The 19,561-nt window shown below is 29.6% G+C and overlaps 1 protein-coding gene and 1 pseudogene across 1 annotated transcript; one reads left to right on the top strand and one right to left on the bottom strand.

Moving 5' to 3' along the window:
• Window positions 1-356: 356 nt before the first annotated feature.
• LOC111638607 (partitioning defective 3 homolog) lies at window positions 357-14,777 on the bottom strand. Its single transcript, XM_023384347.1, has 6 exons — window positions 14,438-14,777; window positions 13,553-13,657; window positions 3,160-3,299; window positions 2,948-3,094; window positions 2,168-2,368; window positions 357-1,015 (listed from the first exon to the last, which is right to left on the bottom strand). The coding sequence occupies exons 1-6, from the start codon at window positions 14,775-14,777 to the stop codon at window positions 359-361; spliced, it is 1,590 nt and encodes a 529-aa protein (XP_023240115.1). The 3' UTR covers window positions 357-358.
• LOC111638608 lies at window positions 5,077-5,999 on the top strand (annotated as a pseudogene).
• Window positions 14,778-19,561: the final 4,784 nt, after the last annotated feature.

Raw genomic sequence — 19,561 nt, forward strand, 5'->3', positions numbered from 1 at the left:
ATACTTGTATATTTATACAAATACAAAAAAAACTAATAAAATTTCACAAGTTTAAAAGAAAAGTTAAAAATGTAACACACAAGTTTCTTCAAAATTTGTCCCCCCACACCTTGGGACCAAATAAAATATTTTGAAAAGGGTCAAGGAAAATTCAACTCCATTGTAGCCCTCTTCAGACTATTTAACTTAATCTCAAGGTATAAAAAAGATGAATTGAGAAGAGAAATTTACATCTTGTTTTGGTGTTTCTTTTAAACTTATGAAATTTTAATTGTGACTCTGACTTCTCACAATAAATCCAAAACCCTATTATTAATTATAGGTTAATTATTATTAGTTAAAAAGAAAAAATTAATACTTACTGACTATCAAAATTTTCACCAACTTTTCTGTTTAATTCAGGTGTTTCATTTTTAATTTGATTGTTTTTAGTAGATAACATTGTTAAATGTCCAGGAGCAGAAAATTTTCTATGCTTTTCTGAATTTGGTACACAAGTACTGTCAATAATTTTTTTAACTGACGTATTATTAGGTGAACCAGATGTAACTAAAGATTCACATTCACTGAGATTTGCTGATAAATTACAATCACTTTTAGGAGTTTGTCCCATCAAATAATCAATCACTGGATGTCGACTAGGAAGTGAATATTTCCTGTAAACAGAACTTTCTAATATGTTATTATGATCTGAAGTATTGTCCAATTTTTTTGAGTCTGAAAAATTATTATTAGACTGAGCTGAGAAAATTCCAAAATTTCCACATATTATTGTTGCAGAACCATCAGATTCTCCACTGCCACTAATAATTGAATCACTTCTTTGATGACAACCATCCAGATTTTCATAAGATGATATTCTCCTTGCAATTGTTAATAAAATAGCATTTGGATTTGGTGCATCTCCTTGCGTCATAGCCCGACGCAATGTTTCCATTGCTTGGGTATTGGTCATCTTTAATAATGATATTCCATTAATATTGATCAACTGATCATTTGATTGAAGACGGCCATCCTATAACATTAATATTTAATGTAAGTAAAACATTTAAAATATGAACAAATGCTTTGCTACTACTTTAAAAATGATATATCATTAAATTTTGTATTTTTTTTCTGTAGTATTCATTCCTTTAACTGAGGCTAAATTTGATGATATTTTTTTACACAGGCAAATTAAAAAGTTGAATTGATAATAAGTTAAAGGTTATGTAGTTGAATAAAGTATTTCTTATAATATTTAATGCTTGAAACTAAATACATAAATAAAATTTTTATCAATAAAAAGTTTTTGGCACAGGCATTAAAAATGATCAATATTTAATTTCAAATTTTGAAAAATAATTTTATAAAACTTATAAAGTTACATCATTCAATCAAAGTTTTCACTAAAAAAACTACCATAAAAATATTACTGTTCCTTTACTGATATCATATATTAGTACTGAAATAAACATTTTTAATATTTTTTTCAAAAATTAGTCATTTTGATTGGTACTAATTCCAAAAATTAAAAATATTTTAACAATCAAAACCTTATATTTTGTGTGTGTATGTACAGTACATATATATATATATATAGGATCTTCCAAAATGAATGTTATCATTTTTAAATTACTGTATTTCTGCCTACTGTCTCTAGAAAGTGCTGTAAACAAAAGTGGTGACTTCACCACAACAGAGATGATGTTTTGTGTGTTTTACAGTTTGCAAAGTCAATTCTGATTTTGCAACTCATCATTGTGCAATGTGAGTAATCTGCAGGACCTGTAGAATTGTGGCTGCTATGAGAGAAGTGATAACAGATATGCTGTAGCAAGCATAGAAAGAATTTGAGTATTGGTTGGACACGTGCCATGTGATTAGGTGCACACTTTGAGATATTGTAATAGGCAGATGTAAAACTTGAACAGTTTTTCCAATGTTTTAATATATATTACAATGTTCTCAAATAATCATTAACATAATTACAATAATTTAAAATGGTAGCATTCTTTTTGGAACACCCTGTAAATCTGGAAAATTAGAAAAATAACTTAATATATAGGATAATTTTTTAAAATTTATTTTATAATTCTAGCTGTAGATTAAATATATTCCTGTGGTAAAATCTTGATTTCCTAATTTACCCTATACTGTAATTATTCAATAAAACTTTTAAACTTACCTTTGAAGCTGCACCACCATGTATGACTGATTTTACAAAAATACCTAAATCTGTGGAATGACCATTAATTGTTGATGTTTTCCCTTTTACACTGACTCCTAACCCAGCAGATCCAGTATCATTAAGAGGAATCTCAAGTGTTATAATTTCTCTATGTTTACTTAATAAACCATATTCTTCTTCTCCTGTATTCTCTGTAGGCTAAAGAAGTTAATACAATATATTCTATTAAAATCTTCATAGAATAAAATATAATAGCAATGTGTTTTAAGCAATTTTATTTTATCACCATCAATTCATTATGACAGTAATTTCACATCTGAACTATGCTTAATTAGTTTTGATAAAAGATCTATTATATTTAATAAAAGAATATTGTTAAGCTAGGAATATATTACAATTGAAACTATTCTGTAAAATTTGTTTTATTTTCAAAACATATATGTATACACCAAAATTCAAAAATTAAATATCTAAATCATCATGTAATTGATTTTAAAAAATTTTTAAATATTCTAAAATATTCAATCAGTGATTTATTTTTTTAATTTTGGATCCTTGCTAGTTGCAGTAAAAGTATTTTAAAAAATTAATAAAAATCTGTAAAAAAAGAATGTGTGTTTCTTTTAAAGTGTTTAGTGTTTTCCTTACTATGAAAGTTTTATTCTTTATTATGATATGATATATGTGATATTTTGATACATTAATAAATATATCATATTATATATACATATATCCACATATCTCTATTATACTAATTTAATGCATTTAATAACTTACTAATTTTCTTGGTAAGTTAGGACTTGGAGATGTTGCATCTGATATTTGTCTTGAAATCAATAAGTTAGCAATTTCATCTTGTGGAATACTTCTTAACATTGTAACCACTTCATCTTGTGATTTACCAGTCACCTCTAGACCATTAACCTATGATAATATTACTGTTATGTAAGTTTGTTAAAATGTTAAAATTGATATAGCTTTTTCTCTACCTCTAGTAATCTGTCGCCAGGTTTCAATTTTCCATCTTCTATAGCTGAACCTTTGGGGAGTATATTTTTTATATATATTGGACAATTTTTACCAGCAGGATTATCCCTGGTGGTAACACTAAATCCTAAACCATAACAACCTATAATATTGTTATAAAAATAATCTTTAAAATAATTTATCATAATATAGTTTAATAGTAATAAATATGTCAATTATATAATTTAATTAAGTAGAAAACACCAGTTAATTGCCAGTTAATAAAATAAAATTTCAAGTAAAATAAGTGAAGAATGTAACTATTTAGAATTTTTAATTGAAAATGTGTCCAAGAAAAAAATGAATAAGAATAACAAAAGCTATCTTTACAAAAAATAGTTAGTTTGGATTCTGTTAATCAATAGACTAAGATAATAAAAATTAAATTAAATATTTCTTAAGATCAGTATTTCATTATGAAACAAGCATCTTGTAAGTCCATATTTCTATTCATATAGAAATATGGATTCATATGGTGAGATCTGTTGGATTAAAAACTAATATCACCTTAATGGCTGTACTGGAAAAGGGAATCAAAGCAAAGCCTAAATATATTAAAGGAAGTTAAAATTTCTAGGATTTATGAAGGCAAGTCAAAACAAACAGACTGACTTCTTCCTGTCAAAAAAAATTCTGGATCTATATCACTGAAGAATGCTTCTGTCCAATAAATTGCATGGAAATATAACACTTCATTTGGTTCAGAGCAAATATTAATCTGTTGCTTGCTTATTACAAAATGGAGACTCATTATGAAAAGTAGTATGAAACAGTGAAATTTTGCTCACACTTGTGAAAAACAGCTGCAGAAGCATATGAAAGGTTAAAATAAACATTAGCAAAGAAGTTTTTCTATAGTCCACAATATTTTGATGATTCAAGACATTTTTCAAAAGCCAGGAATATTCAGACAGGTCCACAGACTCCTGTGTATTAACTGAAAATCTCATGAACATTGCTGGTGTTATCACCCAAGATGATTGCAGTTACTAAACTTGTTGATATAAGAATAAACTATACTGTCTTTTGGCATTAAAATTGTTTACTTGAGAAATATTTAACTACAAGCAAGTACTTTTGACATTTCAAAATCACTCTCAGACAAACAGAATGTTCACAATATTCAAATTACAAATTTTTTTAAAAGTATATTAAAAGATTTCAAATGTGTGATTTAAATTGTGTATGTAATTTTTACAGAAATTCAAACAAATGCTACAAAAATTCTTTATATTTAATTTAAGATAAATAGGAAGCATATAATCAACAAATAAAAAAAATTTAATTCAAATACAGTTGAACCTCTTTAAAACAATACCTGTTACAACGATAAATCCTAGTACAATGATAGAACTTCCACAATCCTGGTCAAAGTCCTATACAAATACTGTAATTTATCACCCTCTACAATAATAGTAAAAATCATGATACAATGATATGTATTGACATGACCCATGGCTGACTGATGCAGGATTGCGTAGGGAAGAAGTAAGAGCACCTATTTGCTAATTGTGTTACCTATAGATCCTCTCTGCATTCCAGAATGGTTTGTTCACATCTAGCTAATTGGCATCATTGGGAGTGTCATCACTACCTATTACAAGGCCAATTCTATTACAAGGAACTGCAAATGCCAACTAATCATGAAGCATTTCCTTTTCCTACAAGAGATCTGGCTAATAGCAATACTAGCGAATAGGAAAAGAAAAAAATGATGGAAACATGGAAACAATTAAGTTTAGAAATGAAATTAGAAGTTTTCAGAGATATTGATAGTGGGATGAAGCAAACAGAAGTTGCAAAGAAGTGTGGCTTTGCTCAGTTAACTCCAGCAACATTTTTAAAAAAACAGAAGGAAATCAAATGCAGTGTAGCAGTGGGAAACATGAATCCTTCTCAGAAACATCTGAAGATACCTAATTGTGATGATGTTGGCAGTGCAACATTCCATTGGTTTACCAAGATGCAGGCACAGAATGTACCAATAAACAGACATCTTGTGCCAAAAAGCAACTCATTTTGCAAGGATAATTGGACACATAGAATTTACAGCTAGCAATGAATGGCAGCATTGCTTCAAAGACATGGCATTATCTTCAAAGTTGTCTCGGGAAGAAAAATTAGTGCCACTTGAAGAAACAAATTCTTGGTGTGAGAAAAAATGAAAGAAATCCTTGAAAGGTGTCAACCTGACAACATTTACAATGCAGATGAAACTGGGTTATTTTTCCAATTGATGCCCAAAAAGCATTTGCATTTAAAGGAACATGCAGGGTGGTAAACAATCAAAACAGCACATCACTGTTCTGTGTTGCAACTCAACGGGAATGGACAAATTAACACCTCTTGTAATTGGATGATCAACAAAATCTAGATCTCTGAAGAACCTGAGAAGTATGCCAGGTAGTTTCTTTTCTCAAATTATTTTTTTAAAATTAATTTTCCTATCTCCTGTTACACTCATAATTATTCTTTATTTCAGTCCATTATAAGGCTAATAGAAAATGTTGGATGACGGCAAACACTTTTAATAAGTGGCCAATTATGGTGGACAAACAAATGATACAGAAAAAGAAAAAACAGCACTCCTAGTAGATAACTGTATTGTTCATACCAATATACAATCATTACACAATGCTGAAATATGCTATTTTCCTCCCAATTGTATATCAGTACTGCAACCACTAGATATGGGAATACTGAAATATTCCCATATCTAGTGGTTGCAGTACTGATTTAAAGCCAAGTACAGATTCTATTTAGTGCAGAAAGTATTAATAAACATTGAAAGAAAGTTAACAAATCCATATAACAAACATAAAACAAGTCTGTGAGATAATTGCCAGCTGCTGGTGGAATTTGAACCTGTTGCAATCAAGAACTGCTGGAAAGAAGCAAAACTTGTTTTCATTCAAAAGAATGACAAGCCTGTGTTATCCAACATTGAGAATAATGACCTAGTGTCAAATAGTGAGGCTGGACACCACAGGTATAAACATACCTATAGTGTCACAAAGCGGAAATCTCCAGGAACAAGTACAAAAATATTCCAGCATTACAGGCAACAGCATAGACATAGTGACAGAAGAACATGTTTCTGTTGATGAAAAACTGTATTTATTTACAGACTGCACAGGTGAGGCAATTCTGGCAGAGTTAGGAAGAGTTGTCTAGAAGAATCAGTTCCATATAAACTCCCCAGTATCTTAGAAGTTATTTCTCAAATGGAAATAATTCAACACATGGCAACCACAATTCCTGAAATTGGAAATGAACTGACTGCTCTTAATGCAGTTCATTCAGCATTTGAAAACCACAGCATAAAAAATATGAGCCAAAGCAAAATAAAAAATTTTTTATGACAACAAAGTTCAAAACAATATAATACAATTTGGTTCTGAATTATTTATTAATCAGGAATCAGAGAGCATTATGTAAATTGTAGTGATTAATATTCCCAAACTAATCTTCATTTTCCTAATGATCTTGGTTCTTAAATTTCAAAACCTCACTACAACAATAACCTTGGTAAAACAATACTATTTTCCTGGTCCTCAAAATATCATAGTGAGATTCAACTGTATTGTGTACACACTTCCTTAAGATGACATTTTGAAATATCAAAAGTACTTTTTTTTTTTGTTTTCTGAAACAGTGTTTTACTATTTATTGAGTGTTGAACACAAGATTGTGTTATTAATTAAACACTTGGCTTTTTTCCATCTTTATTCAGTTCAATTGAATAAAGATGTACTTGCTTCTAGTTAAAAAGTTTTCAAGTAAACAACTTTAATGCCAAAAGACAGTGTAATTTATTCTTAATCTAAGTTTGGAGTTGTTAGTGAGTATATTTTATATAGTTGTTGATATGTTAAACATTTACATGGGAGTTTAGCATGTTTCTAACGTGTTAGATGATTTTATTGGTCAAAATTTCATTTAACTCATCCCACATCCACTGTATGATTCAGATTTGACATTCTGCAATTTTTTTCCTAATCTCAGTACTGAAGTCAAAGTTATAGGGAATCCGTTTCTTATCTATCCATCCAGCAGATGCTTTTATCACTGCTGTTGTAATAGGTAATTCTGAACAACACATCAAAGGATGATAGGCTACTACATCTTTTCAAGGACTGTTGGAATAATGGCAAAAATGCATTGAATTGCATGAAGAATACTTTGAAAAAATCCAGAGCAAAACAGACTCTAACCTTGCTAAGCTCCAGAGCAAAACAGACTCTAATCTTTTGTTGCTCCAAATATAGGGATGATTTAAACACAAAACATAATTGTTAAGTAATTTAATTTTAATTGATTTTTTTATAAAATTATTTTGCAAAACACCACCTCAAGCAGATACTTGATTTGCTGGTGCCTAAATCTGGTTTTGTGCTAGAGTTATCATCATATGAGGGGAAGTATTTGTTTTGACTTGCCTTCATATCATGACAAAAAAAGGATTAATAAATTTCAATCACTAGTAAGATTTAAAGAACAGAGAAAGATTGGTAAAGAACAAATCATCATGTTAGTTGACTAAACATTGGATGGATATAGCAAATAAACAGTGGCGTGCTGTGATATTTGATGATAGTGTTTCTGTAAAAAGCCGACTTCCGGGGGCAGTCAGTCAGTGATGGTCTAGGGTCCATTCATATTCGTTTGTTTGATAAGCCAGTAAAAAATGTAGACTTCTCTAAATATATTTTTAATTAATAGATTATCTAATGCACTTAATAAATAAACAAGTTTAATATAATTAACTCTGTTATATTAGATTTAATAGATTCTCTATGCCCTCTAAATGCCAATTCTTGCTTTGATAACATCTACTAATTAAAATATAATATATCTATTAGCCGTAACTATCTTGTTATAATTTTCAATATTTATTTTATATTGTGTACTAATGTTAAATACTATTCTATTTTGATTTCCAAATTGCTTCAATTTTACGAAAGAATCGATGTGAGATTTAAGATTTTCGTGTCTTTTGCCAGCTTTACCCAAATTATTTAAATCTTCAAAGCCATTCTTATTCCAAACAGTAATTTCATTTGAAAATAATAGGCAAGGCCAACAAAACAATTTTTGTATTTTTATGCATCCACAAAGCCATTTTACGTCTTCATAAATTTTATCGTGAAAATGTCGAACAAATTCTTTTGTTGACGTACTTATATTTAATTTAGGCATTGGTCTTTATCTTTTAATAATGTTTTCTTTTTCATTATATGGTCTTAAGCCAAAACTTTTTTAAAATAAATTTTCAATATCATAATTACATTCTAAATCACTAGCCATAATATAAGGGCTAAAATTGAAAATAAAATTATAAAAACTTACTCATTAAAATAAAATGTGTGATGGATATACAATTATACATACCTGGTACAAAATATTCAATTGTATGAATATAGTTTTGTGAAAAAACGTACATAAAAATAACATAAAATGTTCTTTACTTTTTAAATATTAAAACAATCCACTCAGTTAAAATTGCTCCCTACCAGTAGCTCATGGATGGAAGCAGAGCCAATCTTGGTAGGTGTGCAGTGCGTGCATGCATGCCAAATCCCAAGGGTGCTGATACAAGTTAATATCAAATGTCTCTTTTGTCACATCACTAGTATACATCAAAGGACGCAACAGAGTTGTTGTAAATTTTAAACATTTCTCGCCACAGCTGTAAAAATCTAAATATGTTAAACTTAATAGATTGTCCGTCATTTGTTTTCTAACTAATTTGTTTTAGGACCAGATGTTGTCCACAGAAATTTCCAAAATTTACAACTTTTCGGTCACTCTCATTGAACTGGAAAATTTTCTGTCTTTATTACATCTAATATTTTGAAGAAATCAGTCCCCACTATACTCGGCTATAGATTGGTTTGGTTGTAAATTTTAAACATTTCTTCAGTTGTAAATTTTAAATGTTTAAACTTAAGCTTTTGTTTAAGTAAAATTTTGGCTCTTCCATCAGGGTTTTGTTTATGTCCCCAATTCCCTAATCGCTTAATTATTTAACTACTTCTTAAGTAGAAATAAGTCAAAAGCAGTTACTTTGTACTCGAATATTTGTAGTCTTAGGAAAAAAGAGGAAAGACAAATTTTTATGACAAACGGATACATGAATTGTAAATTTAAGGAAAATAAATTATAGAGCTTTTTCTATACCTTGGGCATCTCTCTCATTCATTAAATTTAGTTGTAAATGATGCTGCCAAAGTAACAGTTAATTTTTTAACATTATACAAGAATTGTACACGTTTTTTCTACATCCCCTTAAAGATGGGATATATGAAACCGTAATATCACTGGTTTAACATTGAAATCCATGAGTAATATAAAATTGGAGAGCGGAATAAAAATATCAAATATTTTAATGGATTTTTTTAACTCCTGTCAACTATACAGAACTATCATAAAAACATACCAGTAAATTCTTATTGGTTGGGTTAAGTTATAAATCTACTCATGATTCACGTAATTGGGCGAGGGCAGCCAANAAAATCGGAGAGCGGAATAAAAATATCAAATATTTTAATGGATTTTTTTAACTCCTGTCAACTATACAGAACTATCATAAAAACATACCAGTAAATTCTTATTGGTTGGGTTAAGTTATAAATCTACTCATGATTCACGTAATTGGGCGAGGGCAGCCAACAGCCCAGAACCAGTCCTGGATAGAATTGGATGCGGTATACGTGTAGCATCCATCCAAGATCTTAGGCTTCCACCAGCTAAACCAGGTGAGGTTGGTGCTCTGTAAAGCGCATGTGCAAATCTGGCTTTTTGGATGCTGACAATACAGCGCTTCCACTCCGCCACTAATATTCGAATATACAATAGCAATTTTTTTTTTTTTCATGTGTAGTATAGAAATTTGTAATAAGATACATAATGTGGTTATAATAAAATATTGTGCGATTATTTTCATATAAATAAAATTAATATGTATTTATTTTTTATAAAATACAAGGGAAGCGGCGCATCCACCGCTTCAAATGACAGCACACCACTGCAAATAAACAAAATATTTACAGGGTTCCTACTCAAATTTTTGTTTTGAATTCCCTGACTTTCCCTGACCAACTTTGTCCAAATTCCCTGACCCTCACATTTTTTAGTGTGGAATATCAACATAATAAAACAGCATTTACTGTTAACATTGAGTACATTTAGCCCTCTTTTTGCACAGTTGATATGCTTCAAAGACTGCCACATTAAAAAAATACAGTACATACATCCTGTAGAAAAATGTTTGATAGAATCCACAACTTCAATGTAATGAAAAAATAAGCAATTTACAAACAAAACACAAGCTTTTTATTTTATCATCATTTATCATTATTATTTGTATGTAAATCTAGTAAATACAAGGTAACATAAAATCAACAAAAATTATTCTTTGATAAACAAATAGTACTGTACTGTGCTTAAAATGAACTCTTGATTTAGAAACACATAATTTTAAAATCAATCTTTCAACAAAAAGAGTAACTTTTTTTTAACCTTTTTACATTACCATCTGTTGCATATCTTAAAAACAGTTATTGCAAATATAATGTTTAAACATGCATTATTATATGGATAGGATAGATAGGGTGTGACCCATATCCTATTTCTGAGATCAAAGAATGTTTTGATGAGAAGAAATAAAACTCATATTTAATCACTGAGCCTTCTACTGCCCCCATGAAAGCCTCCAGTGCCCGCAAAGGGGCGTTATCACCCACTTTGAGAAAGGATGATCTAGACCAGTGTTTCTCAACCCAAAACTCATCGCAGACCGGAAAATATCTGCTTTTTTTAAGTGGACCAGTGACAATATTATTTTTAATTGAAAAAAATTCTCTGTTGTAAAAAGAACTGCAAACTACATTGAGCAATAAATATTTGTTATTTTATTTACCAGTACATTAGTATACAAATCAATGTGATCGCTGCTTTTCTTTTTTGCTAGTAAGATCATCAATTCTTGGAGTTAAGGCGGTAACTGCAAGGCGTGAGGCAGAACTAATACTATAATGATTTTGTTGTTTCAATTTTATCATTACCATTGCTGAAAACATTGATTCACATAAGTACGTTGTTGAAAAAGGTAGTAACATCCTAACTGCCTTTTTATGTAAAACTGGATATTCAGATTTAACTTTAATCCAAAACTGTGTTATGGGCATTGATTCAAACAATGTTTTAAATCCCAAGTCTGAACTTAATTTGATTAGTTTTTCGTATTCAAAGTCGTTCAATCTATTAGTTTGCTATCAATAAACGGATTAATAATCCACATATTTCCTATTTGAGAACAACGCATGGAAGGTTAAGTATATATTTTTAAAGTTTTCGCGGACTGGTCAGATTAGAGTTGCGGACCGGCGGTTGAGAAACACGGGTCTAGACTATTTCTCAAGTTTCTATAAAAAATTTCTGTTCATTCCTTTTTTTCTCTAATAATTAAATTATTTTACGTTTTTCTATTTTAGTTCCGGACAATTCCGGAACCTCACACTTGTATTCCTATGAAGTCATAGTATTACGAAAATTGGGATTCTTAAAACTTATAAAATAAAATAAATACAGAAATAAACAACAAACGAAATTACAATTATACGTTATTAAAATATAGAAGTTCAGCGCAGAGAATCGTAACTACAAATCTCTTTCTTTTGCAACATAACTATAAAAATTGTTTTGGTGTTGTTTCGCACAAAAAATAATCAAATTTATTTTAATTTTTTAGTAATGTAATTATTTTTTTTTAAATTTACAGCTTTTTAATTTTTAAATTTTAATTATAAGCAAGTTAACATTGGTTAAACTATCGGATTACCTGTTGATTTTCGAAAATATAACTACAGAATATTTATTACAAGCATGATCAATCTTGCCAGTTTTTAAGCCCTAAATTTGCCAAAATCAGTGATATTTGTTACCCAATGTCATTTCAGTTAACTAATTATTAAACTATGTATCGAAGTTGCGGAAAAAAACGGAAGAGAGAGGGAAAATATGCTTGCAGTACAGTACATTCAAGGAAAATCGTAACAACAAATATAAAAAGCTTGTGCCAACAACAAGTCAGCGCCAGTATTTTACTGTAAACGTCGGGTAACTATTTATAATTTTTTATGTTTTAAACTGAAAAACGATTAAATTACAGATTTTTACTGATCTGTTTAGCTATTTTGAAGTGAACATTCTAATAAATTACGATTTCAACTTTTAAAAGTTTGCAAACAAATTTTTAATTAGTTATTTTTTATTCTAATAAACAATTTCATTTTTTTATAATCGCTGAATTACTAAAATTAAAAATTAAACACTATTACATAAAAGTAGTTTATCCTGTTATTAATTAACTCCCTTGCTACCCACTAATTTTTAATATTAATGTAATTAAACATAAAAAATATTTAAAACTGGGAAAAAAACGAAAGAAATGCGTTAATTTTGAAGAAAAAGCTTCAAACTTTATTTTCCATTGTCTCGCCTTTCTGTGAAATCTGACACCGATGAGTCATTGTGTTTACAGCTGGATGACCTGGAGAACAGCTGGTGTTGGGATTTCCCGGGACATTCTCATAGAAGTCTCGGGAGGAGAAGGGTTTAAAGTAGAGTGAATACTAGCTGGCCGTATATTTTTAAATATTTTTCAAAAATTACGTTTTTTTATTGCGATTTCCGACCCCCCGACTTAATTAAACGTATATATAATAAAATATATTAATTTAAAAAAATTAAAAAACTATTGGAGGTCGTTTTTGACATCAGAAACTAGCTTTAAATAACTTTATCGAAGTAAAATCCGTGCACTACTACTTTAGAACGATGAATGAAATTTGATAAAAAAAACTCCCATTAAAAAACAATTAAGAGTTAATCGTGCGTCATTAAAGGTATATTAAAATCGCGATAAAATATTTTCGCGCGGGAAAAAATTTTTGAAAAAATTTGGAGACTTAAAAAACATCCAAAAAAAACAAAAATTTTTTCGGAGGGCCCAAATGCCCGAGTTTTATATAACGCTATGGAACTTTCCCGAGTTATCTCGGGTTTTAAAGATTGCAGCATTACTTCTTGCCGCCTGCGTATGGCTATGATTGGTCATCTATATTCAGCAAACCAAATCAACAACGCAGTTAAGGAGACAAATTCCCTGACTTTTTGACAATTTTTGACAAATTCCCTGACTTTTTGACAATTTTTGACAAATTTCCTGACTTTCCAGGTGCGTAGGAACCCTGTATTTATCTCATGAGAAAAACAGAAAAGGAATGTTAGACTTAATTACCAATATCCAAATAAGAGAACGCATGTAAAAAGAGAATAATCATCAATATTTACCTTTCTTCAATTGTATATGAATCTTTTTCCCTATTTTTCTAGTATTAGAAGTCAATGTATTGACAGAATGAATATGTGACTTAGTGGATGATGGTAAATTTTCATCTGAAAGAAAACACAAAGGATTTGGTTTATCACATGAAAAATTTATTTAGGTAATATACAAATATAATTAGATATTCATATTTTATAGCATTATGACAAACTTTAAAACAATATATACAATAAATTATAGTAGTTTTATTGACATATTCAAAACCAATTTATAATCTTTACTAGAAACTAGATCCAAATGGCAATTTCATCATAAATTATTCCTTTCTTTAAAGATTTTTGTTTATATTTACTTTGTAATTTGAATTAAATAATATTTTTTTTTTTACTTTATTTTGTTGTTATTTTATTATATATTTGAATTTTGTATTTATTCTTTCATTATAATCAAATTTAGGAATATCCAAATTAGAAAAAAAATTAGAAAAAAATATAGCATTTAACACTAAATGAAACAACTCCAATTTAACTGCTGAAGAGTCATTGACTTCTGCTTTCATGGAGTTCAAAGTCATTTTTATTATAGTTATTATCTGATGCAATTTCTTAAGATACAAGTTTGTGAACTGCAGGTTTTAGGCTTGTCACATCAAATCACAATTAAATTAGTATAAAATGCCTTAATACTACCTTAAATCTTAATCTAAAGTAAATAAAATAAAAATCTTAGAAACATTTTTCAATACATTATAGATAAATTTTGATCATATTTGATATTTTTTAAATAATAATTGTCTTTTATTGTATTTAGGACTAATTTAATAACTTTACTTATAATTTAAATCAATATTTTCAATTTTTTTTAATATTAAGGAAAAAAAATCAGCCTACCTTTCTGCTCTTTCAAATTATTATTAGTTGTTTGCAGTATTGGCTTAGGATAAACAGGAGGAGGAAGTTTTTTTGAAACATTTGAAGGAAAGTGAGATAAACCCTTTAACAATGACAATTTTATCTCATTTGCATCTAGTGCTTTCTTAAAAATTTCTTGAGCTGTTTGAAAACTGACTTCACACAGTCTATGTCCATTTATTTCCATTATACAATCTCCTACGCTTATTCGTCCATCATGATAAATTCGACCACCCTTTTCTATACCTTGTATGATTAATCCTTTATCCCTAAAATAAAATGCAAAATGTTTTAGAATTTGCAAAAAATTTATAATCATAATTATATAAATTATACAATGCAAAATTTTCACAAATTTAATTATTATTCAACTCTTAACCTAAAGTAATAGTATGAACACAATTTGTTAAATAGATATATTTTATAAAATTTAATTTAATTAAATCTTATATTAAAATATAGCATCTATAAACCTTATCATTTGTCTTATTTTAATTTCATTTAAACCTTTTTATTTACACAATTTTTTATGCTTAATAAAAAAATCAAATACTATTTATCAAAGCTTTAATTTTCAATCAGAAAATTTATAAGAATGATGATAAAAATGCATTAATTTCAAAGCACAATGAAATAAAGATTATCACATGACACATCTAAGAAAATAATAATTATGTATTTATGACCTATTCTTGTATAAGAAACTACAGAAAGCACATCTTAAAAGACATTCACAGATGACACCAGTAGGAAATGTATTAGGTTGCAAGATTTTAATACAAACAAACTACTTACATTGACATAACCAAATAACAAACATAATATGTGAAAAGCTTGCAAACAAACAACCATAATAAACAGAGGAACCATACTACAAATACACATCAGATGGTGATAGAAAACAATGCACAAAATACATATTACTGAGCCATAACAATAGACATTTATCACATTCACTGACAAACAAAACAAAAAAAAAAAAAAATACATATGTCATAAACATAACTGTACAAAACATCACAATATATAAAACATACATTGAAAAAGTTGAAAAATAAACTACACCGATATAAATCCAGCAAAATTTAATAAAATAAAAACGTTTTCAATCGTTTTTCAATGATCATCTTCAGTTACCAAAAATAGAACATTAAATATAGAACATAAAATGCGTTCGAAATAAATACAAAAATAAAAATTAAAATTAATGGAAAACGCCCTAGTGGACGAACTAATGAAAAATTAACAAATAAATAGTGAAAAATTAATAATTGTAAAAGGATCTCTACAGATCCTTTTACAATTATTAATTTTTCACATGAGTTGGCGTCCCTATGGTTTATACAACCGGTTTTCATGCGCGCTTTATAGATTTCCAATTTCTCTAGATGTTTGATCGTTTGCCGATTAGTTGTCATTTTTATAATTGATGCCTGATCCCATAGCACATTTATATCTTGTTGTTTTGCGTACGATGCTAACACAGTGTTATCAAGGTTCTTATCGATAGAATATCGATAGACTTATGTTCCTTGAACTTGACTTATGTTCCTATTTTCTTTAGACCGCGCATCGTCGCACCCACGTAAACTAGCCTGGAATCGAACCGTTGATCATGTAAAGGCATTGAATATATACCCGTTGTTGAATTCCGATCCTCTTTCTTTTTGTCGTTTCTCAATAGTTTGAAAATAGTGGGATTGCGCCTGTATACAATGTGTAAGTTATTAGACTTGGCAGTAGATCTGTGTATCTTGTTCAAAAATGGGACGTAATTAAGCACTATTCGTTTATTAGGGTTAATCCTGGGAGAATGCCGTGCAGTGGATTGGAAGGATGAAATAAGATCCTCTATCTCTTCCTTTGGATATCTGTTTAGTTGGGCTATTTTAAGAATGTACCTTAGCTCCTTTATCGTGTCGCAGAAACTTGTGCAATGCGTATAAGCATGTTTAATCCATGATCTGAAAACCGCCAATTTGATATGCTTGGGATCGATTGATTGGCGTGGGATGATAACGGGTTGAAAGCAGGGTTTATGGTAAATATCGGTCCAGATCTCCCCCCTGCTTGCACGTAATGGAAATGTCCAGGAAGTTAACACTGGAGTTGCTCTTCGGTCCAGCTGCAATGTTAAACCGTAAGGGTTATTGTTGAGTTTGTTTAAAAAATATTGCAGGTTAGGTTCTTCGTGCCAAAGTATGAAAATGTCGTCAATGTATCTAGCGTACAAAATGATCTGTTGTTGAAATTCGGGTAGGATGGCATTTTCAAGTTGACGTAAAACCAATTTGCAAAGGATTGCAGATGTAGGACTACCCATAGGTACGCCTCTTCCTTGCAAAAAGACATTTCCTTCAAACTCAAAAAACGATGTATAACAAATTAAATGCGCTAATTCCAGGATATGATCATGATAAGATGGAGCATTATCTATATTGGCAAATAAAAAATCCCTTACGGCACAAAAGCAAGGAGGTAATTTTATTGAAGGGTACAAGGATTTGTAGTCGAAAACGGTCATACATTCCTTGTCCGTAAGAGAAATGTCTCTGAGACTCTCCACTTTATTAAATTTTGCTGGATTTATATCGGTGTAGTTTATTTTTCAACTTAGTCTACTTCCAGTACGTATTGGTAATATACACTGAAAAAATTAGTAAATACTCAGAATGCTCATATCAAATAAAGTATATGTAAAGAATGGTTGATATATGTATTGTGTCAGTTGTCCTTTCTTGCACAGACATTGTACCACATACTTTACATAAAAGTCTCAATACATTAGCAGGGATTTCTCTGAACAGTTTAAAAAACTGGCAAAATAGTTGGTGATTTTGAATTTTTTTCACCACTTCAAATTATTTATCACCACTAGTTTTACTTCTATACTAATAATATAAAGAGGTAAAGTTTGTAAGTTTGGATGTAGGAGGTAATCTCCAAAACTACTCAACTGATTTCAAAAATTCTTTCACCAATATTTAGAATGGACCTTCAGGATGGACATAGGCTGTACATTATTCTGTTAAACATTCATATAAATTAAAAGATATCATTTAGATAAGTGTTATATTTTTGTGTCAGCAGGTGGCGAGAGCAAGACATGTAGGAGATAGATAACCATGTAGCGCAGTTGTGTGGTCGGCAAGATACGCAGTGCCTGTGTCTGAACTTGTAGTATATAAAGTTGACACAGGGAATGCATGCATATAAGTTTGTTTTATTCAAACTCTTAGTCTTAATGTTTGATTTTATGTTCAAATTTATATTTATGAATGATTCAGAAGATCCAACTTATTTTTCAAATTTAGTAATTTAGTAAACTAGAAGAAGAACCAAGAAGGGGTTACAAAAATGTTTGTTATTTATCACTTAGTGGTACTATGCACTGGTTAGTGGTTGCTGTGAATCTTAATTATTATTATCCTAGTGTGGTAAGCAGATATCTAAAAATTTTCTAATTAGTCTCGGAAGAGGGGGACCTAATTCTTGCACTCGGTGAAAATGGGCAAGATCAGCTATAATCTAATGATCTTAATCTTTGCCATCGTTTCTGTTCAAGTAATGCCTGACTCATCTGCTAGTACATAATAATGCAGATACAGATAGCCTTTTCAGTTAAGACAATGGAAAGCAAAAGTAACATGTTAAGCTATCACTTAGAAATAGGAATCTTTCTTTTTTTTTAATTTTTTAATGAATAATTCTGAAAACACATTTGTTCAATATTTAAACTGTATTTCACATGTACTGTCATGTCAAAATTTTTGTTTCCTCTACTGAAAATGGATCAAAGAAGAAAAAAATGCCACCCCAAAAAGTTCAAAATTTTCTGTCAGTTGATAAAAAATTCCCCAATCTGGAAATGCTGGGTAGCATTACATGAAAACCTACCATCTGTTCTCAATGTCACTTTCTACTTTCCTGCCCAAATTTTCTGTGTGATGTCACAAAATCATTGTGTGTGGGGTACACAGGTATTAGTCACTGGTAATATACACTGTGTAGGACAGGTGTGGCCAAACTTTTATCCCTTAGGGGCTACTTTTTTGGTAAAATATAGTCTGTGGGCGACTATGAATATGGGCAATTTTAGGATTTTTATATGCGCATGCGTTAACATTCATTTGCATTGTTCATCGGAATAAATACAAACAGTATGGGTATGTTGCACAGACAGTCTATTATTGTAAGAATAAATTATCAAATTAAGATTTTTAAACATTAATTTAAGTGAAAGCAAATTGTTCAACTTTAGCTTCGCGGGCTACTTTCAAAACCTTTGCGGTCGACCGCGGTCTACGTGTTGGCCATCCCTGGTGTAGGGTATATTCCAACATCACTTAATAATAAAAGTTAACATATATAGTTTTGTCCAAAATTTTTAATAATCAAAATGATGTGACTAAATTTAAACTGAATGATTATACACAATTATGGCTCTGTTTTGAATTCATTTTTTTTTTATAATGGATTTTGCAAACTATGCTCTTTTTAATTCAGTTACAATGTAATTTGCAAAAAAGGTTCTCTTTATTTTAATTTTACATGATTTGTTCTACTGTAATGTGGACAGGTATGCTAAAAGAATTGATTCATTACTCATAATTCCACTCAGAACTATTTAAAAAATAAATAAATATATAAATTGTTTATAAACTGTAAATGGAAATAGAACAACAGAAAACAATTTAAGGATTTAATTATTATTTTGTCATTCAATGGTTAAATGTCTTAAAGTATTCTATGTTTTCAAACTTAAACAAAATATTGTCAATGAAACTAGAAAGGTCAAAAGAAATTAGAACTCCATTATTATTATTATTATTATTATTATTATTATTGTGTTGGGTTTAGCGGGTTATACTCAATACAAACCGGTGGCTGTGTACTATGCCGGACCAGAGTCAAGGCATAGCAACCAAAACAAAACTAAAATTAAATGTGTGTGTCAGTGTCTGTATTAAGGAATTTCCTAACAATATGGCATGTATTCAATATAGTGGCCTTCTGTAGTGTGATGTATGTATTTCTACTCAATTGTAATGTTCCCAGGCTTTTGTGTAGCGTGTGTGGTATCACACCTGTACAGGAGAGAAC

This window comes from Centruroides sculpturatus, unplaced genomic scaffold (assembly GCF_000671375.1).
Source record: "Centruroides sculpturatus isolate CEXI.00-Female unplaced genomic scaffold, Cexi_2.0 scaffold801, whole genome shotgun sequence".
Lineage (NCBI taxonomy): Eukaryota > Metazoa > Arthropoda > Arachnida > Scorpiones > Buthidae > Centruroides > Centruroides sculpturatus.

Bases quoted from the DNA above. Each gene is read 5' to 3' on its own strand.
- LOC111638607 (XM_023384347.1), bottom strand. From the start codon at position 14,777: ATGATTATAAATTTTTTGCAAATTCTAAAACATTTTGCATTTTATTTT. The intron at 13,658-14,437 runs GTAGGCTGATTT...GTTTTCTTTCAG, and splicing joins TAATTTGAAAGAGCAGAAAG to ATGAAAATTTACCATCATCC. The intron at 1,016-2,167 runs GTAAGTTTAAAA...TTAATGTTATAG, and splicing joins ATGGTGGTGCAGCTTCAAAG to GATGGCCGTCTTCAATCAAA.